Below are 14,710 nucleotides of genomic sequence, written 5' to 3' on the forward strand. Positions count from 1 at the left end.
GCTGACAAGGGAGAAGGTGGAATACTGCACAGATCACCCCATCCGTGCGCTGACGATGACTTCATGAGTTCTAATTGCCTACACTTACGTCAACTGTATTCAGGTGTCCTTTAAATGCCTTTTATTTTAAATTTCTCAACCACTTCTTTTTTTTTTTAACATCTTTATTGGAGTATAATTGCTTTACAATGGTGTGTTAGTTTCTGCTTTATAACAAAGTGAATCAGCTATACATATACATATATCCCCATATCCCCTCCCTCTTGCATCTCCCTCCCACCCTCCCTATCCCACCCCTCTAGGTGATCACAAAACACCGAGCTGATCTCCCTGTGCTATGCGGCTGCTTCCCACTAGCTATCTATTTTACATTTGGTAGTGTATATATATATGTCCATGCTATTCTCACACTTCGTCCCAGCTTACCCTTCCCCCTCCCTGCGTCCTCAAGTCCATTCTCTATGTCTGCGTCTTTATTCCTGTCCTGTCCCCAGGTTCATCAGAACCTTTTTTTTTTTAGATTCCATACATATGTGTTAGCATACGGTATTTATTTTTCTCTTTCTGACTTACTGCAAGAGTGTTCCCTTTTCTCCACACCCTCTCCAGCATTTATTGTTTCTAGATTTTTTGATGCACCTGCTTTATGCATTGCTATCAGGATTTCATGAGACAATACTACCTATGTCAGATACTTAACCCAGTGCTCAGAGCATAAGCTCCTCAGTAAAGGTCAGCTACTATTATTGTGAATAGAAGTATAATAATATTTAAGAATAATTCATCACATATAGACTGCTGAGAGAAAGCCTAAGATATTTTTCTTTGTAGCTATAGATAAGGCTCTTTTGTGAGTGAAAGGAAACGACTGATTCTTGTCAATTGTGAGGCTGGGCCTTTTCAGAAGTTATGAAATACAGGAAGGAATTCTGGTTCTGGCTAACCAGGAGTCTGGTAATTTTCCAGAGATGTTTTCTTTGTCAGATAAAACAAAAAGAGAGGCCACCCTATTTTATATTCAAAGTTTTAAAACCCTCCAATTGTACATTCATTCAGACTCAATATACAATTAAAAATTTTTTTTTCTTATTTCATGGCAGTTCCCTGATCTATTCTCTTGTTATTTTTGTTTTTGTTTTTGTTTTTTTCTGGAAACCTTTTCCAGGTCTGCTGTTATCTTCCTTGAAAAACATTAAGCAGAACTCCATAAAATATTTCACCCTGGTTTTAGGCTAGAATAGAATAATATTTTTCTATTTTGCCACAGTTGTAATATTTTCCTTAAACTTTTGGTTACGACATCACTACAGTGACTCCAACAGAATCCCCTTTCTTGAATTCTAACATTTTGTGAAATCATTTAGAAGAATTTTCAGTTGGTCTGGGTAGATTTGTCCTAGTAGAATTAAAAGGTTTCACATAAGCAAAAACCTTAGTTATTTTGAGGATTTTATGAGTTTAGATAATGAGAAGTGAAAAATCATTTAACATGGCTTGCTGCATAAATAGGATTATGAAAATGAAAGAAAATTGTAAAGAAAATTTAAGGGCAAACCTAGGAACATTTATTAACAGTATATGCTGTTAGAATGAACGATAAGGGGAATAATCTGGCACTGACATTAGGAAATGTAGTTGATTTGATGGGTCTTTTGCATCTTAAAATTCACATAACAGATGTTTTCTTTTGCCTCTAGTTTTGAGGGCTGTGGGTATTGTCATTTATGTATAAAAGAAAGAATCAGGACAGTTCCATGCTCATGTTCTGGAAGCCCCACTTGCAGCAGGCTTTTTGCCAGGCCACACTGGAAAAAGTAGGCTTTCTGTAATTTTGTGCTTTCCTTTTTGCTATGCAATATAGTTATAATTCTATAAAGTAATTAAAAATGGAAATTATATAAATAAAATTATTGTGGTATCTCAACCTGTGCATTGGGTAGGTTCTTGAAAAAGAATATAAATAAAATAAAACCAGGAACAGGAGGTGGATGGGTACTTGAGAAGCATAGGAAAGATGCCAAAACCTAATTTATGCAGAAAAGAAGTTTTTGTTGGTGGTAGGGATGGAGAGTATTGTGACCAACGTTGACTCATAACATGGAAAGACAAATCTGAAAGGAGGCAAGAGCAAGGGTGAGACTGGTAGGGAAAATTCAAGGTCAAGATTTGCAGGAGCTGATGAAGATGGCAGCAGGAACGGGTGTTTAACTGCTGAGGACTTTTATCTTTGTCCTTTTTACTTGTTCGAAGGCTCTAGAAATACTTGTTAGTTCAGTATAAATTACTCAAAATTGTTATAAATATTTTCTGATTCCTAGGATATTGTTCATCTGACAGTACACTGTTTATTGCCCAACATATGGGGAGGAAAAGGAAGCAGAGAGATGACCAGAGACCTAAAAAAGAGAGGGTTGGAATAAAATTTGGTCTTTCTTTTCTTCACACCGTAGTCAGAAAATTCCATGCAAAGTGTTGCTGACTAAGTACTATGCAAGGAAAAGTAAATGTATTTCATGAACTATGTTAGGATGGTTTACTTATTAAATAGAAGAATCTGTGCCCCAAGTAACGTTGATTCAAAAAAAAAAAAAAAAAAAAAACAGTTCTAAAGCTGATGTGAATCTTCAATTTATTTATACCATTTTCTTGAGGAGCAGTTTCTTCGAAGGACATGCATTGGGACGAAGCAAAGGCATTCTTGGCTTCATTCAGAAAGTTTGTTATTTACACGTCCCAATCTTCTTTGGCTGGTTTAATCATGAAATTGATATAAGACAGATTAATAGGAGAAAAACAAATTTAATTTTACACGTACAGGAGTCCCATGAAAATCTGAGACCTGAATGGCAGCCAGGTAATTGAAGCTTCTATAAAACCTTGAGCTAAGGAAAGGGGTATGGGTCTGGGGATACAAGGGGGAGGAAGGCCATTCACAGGAAGGCAGAGGAAATGTTTGAAAAACAAATGTTGCCCTATTACAGATTATGTTTCTTAGGTAAAACATATCTCTCTTCCTGGTATAGGCCCTCTTTCCAAAGTAAATTTAGGCAGTTGATGGGGAGGAAAAGAGCTTTACCTGAGTCTGCTGGGTTTTGATTGCCTTTAGCTCAAAACAATCCACATGCCAAAGTGCCATATTTGGGGCCATGTCTTCTGCCCCCCCCCCCCCAACTAACTATTAAGAAGCCTACAGAGTCCCAGATGCCTTTCTGTTATCTGCCTGCTACTCCTGTGAGCACAGTGGACAGAATTTGGCCAACTCTGACTAAATGTTTATTTACTATTGCTCAACTCTGGGACTTTTAACACATTAAGTCTGTAATGGTCCCTGTTCAGACTACATCCTGTTTTCATAACCTGTATCCTTAATAATTAGCCCTGCTGCTTCTCAGAAAGATTTTTTAAATGAGTCATCATTTTACAAGGTCTGCAGCAGGTTAATTATTTTGGGAAGAGTATTTTTGCTTAGCAACCTAATTTCAGTTGCTGTGTGAGTTTTGCAAGAGTGCCTATGGAAGAAGACAGATGAATGAATTTCTCCAACTCTGTAGTATGAAGTGAAAAAACATGAATTTAGAAAACATTTGTAAAACTGTCTGGGTCATCTGCTTTCCAGGGTGGCCCCTTCACTTCCAATTTGCATGTGTTTAAGAACTTAGAAAAAAGCCATAGAGAGAGTAAGTATTTAGGGTCACACCAGGGTTCAAATCCTAGCTCTTCTATTCCCTAGGAGTAGCTGTGTGATCCAGAAAAAGATATTTAATCTCTTTAAACCTCAGTGGCCTCCCTCATCTGTAAGACTGAGAATAATAGCACCCACTAGGGTTAATGTGAATATTAATTTAATTAAGATGTTGTATGTAAAATGCTTAGCACACTGTGTAGCACTTAAGAAACAGTGAGAGCTATTAGAATACAGAAGAGTATGAATGTCACTAAATGTGATACATGAAAGTCTGTTCTTGTCTGGACTCTATCTCCTACTAAGTAGAATAAAGTGGTTTAAAGTGGATATTATTGAGGGCAGGCTTGTTTACACTATTGAGAAATTATGTTTTTCTCCTTCTTACATGTTGTCCAATTCCTTTCTAAAACATTTCTTGACTAGTTTGCTATCTCTGAGTACTTTTGCAATCCCGAGATAGAACAGGTGCTGACGGCTGACTTTGTTGTGGAGGTAAAGATAGAAGACCCTATGTGGGTCACTAGGAAAGGACTAAAATTTTTGTGCACGTGTCAAAGCAAAAGCAATTAATGTGAAATTTCAGAGTCACAGAGAAAAAATACTTGCTAAGACAGAATTAACATCACAGGTCCAGCACATGAGATTTTCCATCAGCTAAAGTGAATTCATGTGGAAGAGAATAGGAAGCTCAAGCTTTTGACCTGATTGGTGATATAAAACAATTAGATAATTCTAAAATACGTGTTTTTTCCATAAAAGTAATTAATCCTGCCAATAATTAATTAAATCTATAATTAATCTTCATTAATTAATATAATTCTGTGAAAACTAGTAATACTACAAACATTTTATTTAAAAATATTAATATCATTACTGAACTGAACTTTAGTCCACTCGCCTGTGGCACAGCAAAGCCAATCTACTGACACTGGGTCGTGATGAAGGAAAGTGCAGTGTTTATTGCAGGGCTCCGCAAGGAGAATGAGTGGCTTATGCTCAAAGGACCCAAACTCCCTGATGGCTTTCAAGGAAGGTTTTCTTTGGGCAACATTTGGGGTGAGGGTTGTAGGGTGCATGACTTTCCTCCATTTGGCTGGTGGTGAGGTAATGGGATGATGTTTCAGGAATCTTCAACATCAACCTTCTAGTTCCAGCCAGTCTGGGGTCTACCTGCTTGTGGTCAGCATGTAGTCACCATCCTTAACCTGCGAGTGTGTGGGGGGGTGGGTCTTCATTTCTGCAGAACAACTCAAAGATATGTTATGTATATCCCTTGAGGAGGAACTGGGACTCTGCTTTATTGCTGAACTATTGTTTAAGCTATTATTACTTTTCTTGCTTGATGGCTTTTCCTTTGCTTCTTCAATCCCTCACTTTCCTAATTGGTAACTGCTTGAGTCTGCTTTTTGTAACCCAGGGAAGGCCTAGGAGACTAACACCTTTTTCTACAAACAAGAAATGGGGAACATGGATGGACTTTTGCACCCAGGAGGGCCCCACAGGATTTGCTTCGTTTCAATATTAGACTGAAATTTTTAGAAACAACTAAATATAGAGTTGGTACTAGGTAAATGACACTTCCTGTGTGTTTGCAAATATAATTACGTGCATGTAATATATAGATAGATATGCATTTGTCCTAGTTTACAAATATCCTAGTGCTGTAGATCCTATACAAGATACAGGAAATCCAGGGAAAAACGACACAAGCACATGCTAGAGTCAAACACAAATGTTGCGTATGATTAACTTTAAGACATTACCATCTTACTTCCCGTGCCTTGGGAAATATTGCCTGGAACTTCCATTAACGCATGATCTAAATTGAAGTTGTTAAATCAATATTTGATGTACCATCCCAAAGAGCCTTAAGATCTAACAGAGAAAATTATTTCAGATCAAAGAAGTTCACATGTGGCATGGAGTCATAGGGAGTCACAATTCAATCTGGGAAGCCCATGTGTCTTAGTTATGATGTGTAACAGGTCAAGAGTTAAATTTGAAACTGTGGGGGGAGGAAAAATAATTTTCCCTTTACCCTTCTAAGGTTCTTGGCTGATATAACCCTGTAATAAAAATACAGATTAGTAGGAGAAAACAAACAGAAGTTTAATAACATGTATACCTCCGGTATACATGGGAGAGACCCAGGAAAACCACGTAACTCTCTGAAATGGCCCAAGCCATCACCTTAAATACCAGCTTCAGCTAAAGGCAAAAGAAAGATGTCGGGAGTTGGGGAGCCACTTACGAGAGGTTATGAGGAAACCACAGTAAACAAGAAAAGCATAGTAAATGCAGATTTAAGTCATTGCCTTCTGCGTTGATCCGAGTTTCTAGAGATTTTAGAGCCATCCTTCTCTTCCTGGTACAGCGAGGGAGACACCCTTACAGAGATTTGCCTTATAAATGTAAATATGTCTTTAAAAAGGGTAATTTCTACCCAGGTTTCAGAGCTTCACATGTGTCTGCTGTTTCTTAAAAATAACGAGCTTAAAGTAATCAATATGCCAAAGAGGCATATTCAGGGTGGTGTATTGTGCTGACATTCAAAACCTTCTATTCGTCTTGTCTTTTTTCTTTGGCTTGGGATTTAAGTCAGCCCACTCTGCCACAAACAAGCTGTGAGAAAATACAGTAGGTCTGCTCTAAAATGCTCTGGCTTCCATTACAAAGAAACATTTATTCTTTGTTCACCAGCAAAGCACGAAAATGCTCTAAAATTTCAGGAACTAATCACTGAGTAAACCAGAAAACACGGCGCTAGTATTAAGGACCACATCTTCAGTTTATAGTGTTCAAAATTAGGGTGCTGTAGAAAGTTCACACACACACAAAAGGGTCCATCTGGTTGTAAGGGTTCAGTTCAAAAAAGGAGCATGAATGTAGATTTACAGATTTGTTAGAAGAGTTGAATGTTCACTATCTAAAAGGAAACATCACACTGTATTTATTTTTCTATTATAAACCTAGTGTTTTGAAAAGCTTTCCTTGGTTTCTTAACTATGGTTGGGTTCATAAAGGAAATTTACTTTCAGAAAACAAGTCTCTGTATTTTCTCGGGAATGAGTAATGAAAATCTTGCTGCTTAGCTGTTCAAGGGAAGGACTATTTATACTGTGAGTTTTAAATAAGCCCATGCACTAAGCTACTCTATTGAAGGGTTTAGGCAGATTTTGTGGTACCGCCCCCAGGATATTAGAGCTATCTTCCCTGAACTTGGAGGCTTAGCCTTTGAGCTCAGTGTGTTTGTTTGTATCATACCTGTTAGTCAAGTTCTTTTGCTCAGAGATTGACACAGACTCTGCAAAGCATTCAAAATGGAATGACTCAGATGTGCTCCCCATGGGACAGATTAACTGCTGTTTTGTCTTTTTTCTTTACTTTACTTAAAAATATTTTTAAAAATTTGGATTTTGAAATCGATCTGTTTTCTCCCAATTCTTTGTACTCTTGTTCTTATTACTGTAAATGACTGACATTTAAAAAAAAAAAAAAAAAAAAAACCACACCTACTTTTGAAAAAGAGGCTATGGAAAAATAGAATTCCATATCACTAAAAACTACACCCCCTTCCCTTGGCTTTTCCCTTTTTCTCTCTCCACTTCAAGCCCCGCCAACCCTCACTCTATGTGGATTTTTCTGCACATTGTGACTTCCAACTTGTTCCTGGCAGGGTCTGAGGTTTGCATTTTCTGATAGACAATTTAGAATCATTTTTTTAAAATAACCTTTTTATTTTACAAAAGCTTTAGATTCACAGGATTATTGCAAAGATAATACTGTGGGTTCCCATACACCCCACCCCCAGTTTCCTGTATAATTAACACCTTACATTAGTATGGTACATTTGTTATAATTAATAAAACAATACTGACACATTATTATTGACTAAAGTCCATGTTTTATTCATAGTTCCTCAATTTTTCCCTAATGTCTTTTTTCAGGATCCCATCCAGGATGCCACATTATGTTTAGTTCTCATGTGTTCTTAGCCTTCTCTTGGCTGTGACAGTTATTCAAATTTTCCTTGTTTCTGATGACCTTGATAGTTTTAAAAATTACTGGTCAGGCATTCTGTAGAGTGTCTCTCAGTTGGGATCAGCTTGATGTTTTTCTCATTATTAGACTTGGGTCGTGTTTTGGAGAAGGAAGATCACAAAGGTAAAAGTGCCATTCTTATCACATTCTATCAAAGATACTTGATAGAATCAGCAGTGCTATCAACGTGACTTAGCCTTGCTGATGTTGACCTTGATTACTTGGCTTGAGATGTTTGTGAGGTTAGAATCACATTTTCATTTTTTCCTGAAGATGGTCAAAGTATTTTCCTGAAGTTTTTAACAACACGTTCATTAAAGCTATAAGGAAGCTGACTTGGGACTGATCTTTTGGTTTTTCTTTCTTGGGGATGTTGTAAAGCTGCTATTAGTTTCTAAGTAGTTAGACAGAAATAATTTCAGTGGTGGTAAAAACATCTTATCTTCTTTCATGTGTTGTAGGTGGGAATGAGATCCCGAAACCAGGGTGGTGAAAGTTCATCCAACGGGCATGTCTCCTGGCCCAAGTCCTCCGTCATCAGCAATGCTGATGATAAAAGTCTCTCGGAAGATACAAAAAAGAAGAACAAATCAAATAGAAAGGAGGAAGATGTCATGGCCTCAGGAACTGTCAAACGACACCTAAAACCATCTGGAGAAAGTGCACGAAAGAATAAGAAATCCTTGGAGTTGTCCAAAGAAGACCTCATCCAGCTACTGAGTATAATGGAAGGGGAGCTGCAGGTAGAGTCCAATTTTTTCAATTATTGTGTCTCTAGTCTGAAGATATAAAATAAGAGATTATGAACCTGTCTACCTCACTGGATTGTGAACTTCATGGGGAAAAGGACTACTTTCCTTATTCATTCCTGCATCCCTAGTGCCTGGCACAAGTTTGCACTGAATACGTTTTTGTTGAATGAACGAGTAACTGAATAGATGCTGATTCTAACATCAAGCTTCTCTAGAAGCAGATCTTCATGACATAATTTTGATAATAATTTAACACTTAGTAGTAGGTAATCAATGAGAATATCTAATTTAGCCCTTGACTGTGGTTGCAAACTGTGAAAAAGTCATGATTATTAGAAGGCAGAGTTAAGATCAATTGCTACTTTTGCTTTTTTCCAGAAGGTAGAGTAAAAGAGAGATAAAGAGGTAGAGAGAAAGACAGAGAGACAGAGAGACAGAGAAGGAAACTTTGTTTAAACCAGTCTTACTCTTTTCTCTCTTTTCTGTGACTTTCAGCTTTAATTTTCTACAGTGTCATAGGAGTTGAGATGCACTCAAATCAGCAGAGCATTGTATTGTGAAAACTTGATACTTCCACAAAGCATTTTCAAGTCTATTATCTCATTCATCTCAATAATAATGTGGGTATCATTATGTACAATTTATAATGAGGAGACAGGCCCAGAAGGGTTAATGGGTTGTCCAGATCTCATCTTAGGCCTGCTGATTCTTGGTCCAGGGCACTTTCCACTGTCCATCCCCACCAACCTTCTGTGGCTGCCAGGTCCCCCACTAAGAGAATGTTTTTAAGGATCCAAGAGGGAGCTGGGATTCTTCTGAGTTTCTGAGCCTTGGACAAAGCCTTGGACAATTATATTTCTCCAAGTGGGGAAACCTTTTTTTTTTTTTTTTTTTTTTTTGAGGAGAGGATGATTTAAGAGTGAGGTTGCTGTCTTCCTTTTTGTTTTTGTTAGGTTCTTAACTTGCATAGGCCTCTAGGGAAATACTAAAAATTGAATGAGATTCTAAAGCCTTTGGTGCTGTTAGCATCAGACATATGACTTGCAACCTACCCTAAACTAGGGGGATCTGATCTGTTCCTGTTCTAATCTGTGAGTGCCTACAGACAAGGAAACTCCTGGGGTAAAGAGAAATAGAAAACATGCAAAACTCAGATTAAAAACAAACAAGTGCGATTGAGCTTACCATTTATAGGCTGAGAAAAATCACCTTTGCATTTCACAGCAAAAGATGAAAATTTCCAGAGCACCACCATTACTAAAAATAACTTCACCACTTCCAGAAATGTGGTTATTGTTCTATTCACATTTATTGTTTCAGGAGGCAGAGTATATTAGTTCAATTTTGTAAGCTGCTCCCCGCCTACAGCTGTTGACCTGAGTGGAAGGTACAACGGTGACCTAAGAAATCTTCACAAAGCACTGTCATCAGCTTATTTCCTCCAGGCATGGTGGCTTGTGTGAAGCCTGTGGCTCTTCTAGACTCTAATTTCTGTAGAAGGATGTTATGTCCTGGTAGATGGTGGACCGTATTTAAGATTCACACGGCTTTTATGTTCATGGTGTTTCCAGATAATGGTTCCAGAGCCTAGGCATGCAAAATACAAGCCCACACACCCGGGACATTAAAGAAATTAAGTAGAAGGCACCAAAGAAATGCATTTTGCTCTCCCTTAATCTTTGTGAATACAGGATACTTTACCTTCCAAAATAGATGTATTCCTGAGCAGCAATACATAAGGAAATAGTGTAAGATATTTGTAGGGGAGACAGTGGAGAAATGAAGGACCTGATATTTTAAGGAATTTCATGGTGAATTCACTTGCAAAGCAAATAATCCATACCCCTGTATAATTTTATGCACACGCATACATGTGTAAGTATCTGTACTCGTAAATGCAGATTTTGCAATACTAGATTTGTTAAAAAAATGAGAGTGTTCCTATATTTAGAGGAATATTTATATTTCCCATATTTACATTTCATCGTCTCAGGAAGGGGTGTGTGTGTTGTAGCTAAGAGTGGGAGGGAGTCGGCATTAGCAAATGTGAGTGGGCTGGTGGAAACGTGACAGCTATGGGCCAGGTTTGCCACAATAGAGATAAGAAAAAAAAAGTCTATTTAAAGATCTGGCACTGAGAAGAGAGAGAGTTTAGGTGCCCTCGGCTCAGGCCTATATGCTCTTCAGCTTGACATTTATGAGCATTTAGTGAGTTGTCTCCCAGACCTCAAAGGCCACCTATCACCCTCCCTTTATGGAGCAGCTGTGTTATGACTCAAATACCCTTCCTCTGCATGTGCTGTTCCGAGGTTCCATAAAGTATCAGGGCTGACAAGCAGCTTTGAGGTGTCTAGCCACCTCCTTTATATTTCAAGTGTGAAACTGACACTCAGACAAGTTATGTGACTTGCCCAAGGTCACACAGCAATTCAGTTAACGTTTGCTCCAGATCCAGATTCTCTGTCTCTCAGTTCAGTGTCCCTTCCTTTGTAACATTTCCTCTCGGGGGATGTGCAGGGGTGGGCTCTAGGACCTTTATATTTATTCTTCGTCTTCAGGATTTCTTTGAAGTAGACTCACTCTGTGAACTCCAGGGCCAAAGCCATTTTGTGAAATGATGAGAATTTTTTAGGAGAGAAAGTGAGGAAGGTTTCTTTCACATCAAGGAAGTGGACTCTGACCTGCGCCTTGGATTTTGGTGTGATCTGGATCTTGAGAAAACTGGGGATGCGGGGAGAAGTGTCACATGGCCACGGGCTGGGCACCACGCAACCCTGGGGCTTCATGTTCACTGATCTATGAGGGTCAGCCTTGTGGGGGACTGGAACCACTGGTCAAAATCAGGAGGGTGACACACAGAGAGAAAGGCTTATAATATTGGGGAGATGAGACTGAGATCAAGTCTGCCTGTAGGAGATGTACCCTGGAAGTGACTTGGGGGGAAAGTAGGAGATAGAGGTTCACTCAGGCTCTTCATGCTAGTTTTCTTTTTCTTAGGCTTCTTTTTGATCTCACTCATTCTCTTCATCTCCATAGCCAGGGTTTTGGACATTATAGACAATTCTCTGTGTTTTCTGGTACCAGTACTCTGCTGTCTTTGGAATCTGTTGTGTGATCGATGGAAATTTGTTGAACCAACATTGTAGACAGAATGACCTTTGACCTTTATTGTTAGCATTGGCTTTTTGGAAAATTTGCAAATTGGCTGGTTTTTTGTTTGTTTTGTTTTTGCCAGTGAGGTGTCCAGTGAACTCTTGACATTCACCTTCAAGACATGCATTAGAAATGGAGTTGCTCCTCCCAGGGATTTTTGCATTTTAAGGAGTCTTGTCTGGAACTGGTCATATCATGCCCTTGGTCTTGGAGAGTGACATCTTCCAGACTTTTCAAGCCACACCTTAGCAGATGCAAGCTCCTCATTTCAGCACAATTACTGGCCGGCATTGCCTGCATAGAAGCAGCTGGGATGGTTTCCATGATTACTCTTCTGTCCTTGACTGCTTCCAGTAACAAGTACTTTCTAATAAATTGGAACATTTTTACTCTCTGGGTGAAAAACTGCTTACATATTTCTTAGACTAAACTGAAAATAATGAAACAGTACACCCAGACCATCACTTGGGCATCATGATTAATTTCCCCTTGTATTTATCCAAAAATAGTACTTTCAAGAAGCCAGTCAATTTGGCTGAACTAAAAATGACACAAGTTCAAAGGAAATGGTACTTACATCAAAAAGCCAGAATACTTGGCAGAAGGATATTCTTGTAGAATAATTCAAAAACAGGATACTAATAATTGATTCTTTTTCTTGATGAAAAAAATAATCTAGCTCTTTTATATAGTAAATTCCCTTGATAGAGCCACTCAAATACATATTAGAAAAACCAACCTCAAGTTGACTTTCATCATATTTTCCTTTGTCCTTATAGTTAGCTCTCTTCTACCTGTGCGTAAGGAGGCTCAGAGAAAACAAGATAATGTAACTATACGGTGCGCTACCATTCCACCGGGCTTTGGTGTTCGCCAGGCTGAGTCAGAGGCAGAGTCGCTACCCAGTGAGAAACCTTCCTTCATCTGGGTGACTGGCAGGAAGAGTTGTATTTCAAAGATAATTTATGAAACAGATAATATTGTTACTGAAAGCTCAGCTTCTCTGTACACCAGTGCCGAATCGAATCTCGGAGACAGAGTTCTGGGTGAAGTAGAAAAGGAGAGCTTTAGTACTTTGCCAGGCAAAGGGGGACACAGCAGTCTCCTTTCTCCAAAACAAGGAGTTTTACAACAGTACTTCCCAAGGATGGAGTTGCTGGCAAGATTAGGGTGTGTCCAGGCTCTCAGGTGGTCGGCCTCCTAGTCTTTTACTTATTTATTTATGGCTGCATTGGGTCTTGCTGCATGCTGGCTTTCTTTAGTTGTGGCTCATGGGCTCAGTTGCTCCGCAGCATGTGGGATCTTCCCGGACCGGGGCTCGAACCCTTGTCCCCTGCATTGGCAGGCGGACTCTCAACCACTGCACCACCAGGGAAGCTCCCCGGTCTCCTCATCTTGATGAACTTCTCTTGTCCCTTTCATCTTGCCTCAGGTGGTTTCTTGGCTGCTCCTCCCTTGATTAGCAACTGCTTGCATCTGCCCTTTGGAGCTCAGGGAAGGTCATGGAGGCTGGAGTCTTGCCTACAAGAAACGGGGAACAAAAAAAGGCCTCCATGCCTGGGAGCCCCACAAGGCCCCGCTCTGTTTCAATATGCCTGTGGATTGTTAGAAGTTTCCTCTGTTCTCTCCTTTTGGGGCTCCTAGCCATTTTCTTTAATATTGTTCACGAGGTTTTTTTGGTTTTTTTATTTTCTTTTTTAACCTCACTACTACCTACTATAGGTGAGTCCTCTGTCCGCTCTTTTTTTCTCACCAAGAGAGTCTATTCATTCTTAAGGCATTAATTAATTCAAAATTGATGGATTTTTCCGATATTTAAGAAACTGAAGGTCTGAAAAATACAAAGGTGAGTAATAATAATACTCATAGCTAAACTCTGATGAGCCGCAACTACGTGTCAAGCGTGGTTTTCGGCACCGGCTATTAGAGCAGTCGTGGAGAAAGAGCTCTCAACCTGTAGGACAGATGAGAATGTACAGGAATGAATATTTTGTAGGGTAACTGCAGTGCCAACTATGGGAGTACAAAGGTGGGAAAGATTGTGAAACTCTCAGGAGATGAGTGGAGGAGAGTTTCACTGAAGGATTGGAAGGTCTTGGGCAGGCAGAGGTCCCTCAGAGGGACCTCCCTGAGCTGAATCAGACGCTGAGTGGGTGGGAAAGTATTGGGTCGTGTTCATCAGAGAAGAGTCTGCCTTCTGTGGATGAGTACTTGGTGGAGGGAAAACTGCACCTCCATTTGGAGACCACAAACAAGACATCCGAAAAACAGTCGTCGGCGGCTGTGAAGAGGTGGGGGATGCAGAATCCAAGGGCGTCAAGACTGTCAAGAAGGACAGAGAGGTTGCTTTAGTCCACCCAGCAGAGGGTTTCCGCTGCTAGTGACTGAAGAGTGTGCGTGGGGTTTGTGGGTCCAGAAGTCATTGGGAACATTTGCCAGGGCACTTTCAGTGAGTGTAAGCCTACTGTCAGTGGTTGCAGAAGTGAAGGGAGGTTAAAGAACTAGAGTAACATGTTCTAGTGAAAATCCAGGAATTTAGAAAATCTTTTTTTGTCTGGAAGGGTTAATCAGATTTTTTTTTTTTTTTTTTGACACGGCCGAAGAAGCTACATTTCCCTTTTGCTCAGCATAGCAGTAAATCATTTGTCTGGCACAGAGTATGCCCTTAGTACATTTGATGACTTCCTGCTTTGAAATCACCACCACGCTGCTTTTCTCTATTTGGGGGCTTGAAGTGAAACATGGGAGTATTAAAAAGTAAAAGGCTAAAACAGCATAACTTGAATGCCAGGCCCTGAAGGGAAGTGTTGTAGAACCCAGGTGGTTTGGTAGTTGACCTCATTAGTGTTGCGTCTGAGCTAGTTTACTCCCTGTCTGTGTGTTTCCTGCTTGCTGGGGCTGTTGTGGTACTACGCTCAGCCGATGTAGATGTTATTTGGAAAACTTTAGATAATGAAAGAGGGGAAAAATAGGATAGTGGCTAGAAGGAAACTCAGGTGAAGGGAGTGTTTTTAATGATGAAAGAGACTTTATGTGTTTTTGCGTTTAAAGGGTTATAGAACCCAAAACGAGCAGGGTC

General features: G+C 39.5%; 1 protein-coding gene across 7 annotated transcripts in view; it reads left to right on the top strand.

Annotated features, from left to right (window-relative positions):
* FILIP1 (filamin A interacting protein 1) overlaps positions 1–14,710 on the top strand; it is a 184,701-nt gene that overhangs the window by 70,714 nt on the left and 99,277 nt on the right. For all 7 annotated transcript variants that reach the window (XM_059035940.2, XM_059035945.2, XM_067011300.1 and 4 more), the window contains one exon: positions 8,188–8,469. In XM_059035940.2, coding sequence (XP_058891923.1) covers positions 8,194–8,469 — 276 coding nt within the window. In that variant the 5' untranslated portion in view covers positions 8,188–8,193. The remainder of the gene's footprint in view (positions 1–8,187; positions 8,470–14,710) is intronic.

Source organism: Kogia breviceps, chromosome 13 (assembly GCF_026419965.1).
Source record: "Kogia breviceps isolate mKogBre1 chromosome 13, mKogBre1 haplotype 1, whole genome shotgun sequence".
In the NCBI taxonomy this organism is placed as follows: Eukaryota; Metazoa; Chordata; class Mammalia; order Artiodactyla; family Physeteridae; genus Kogia; species Kogia breviceps.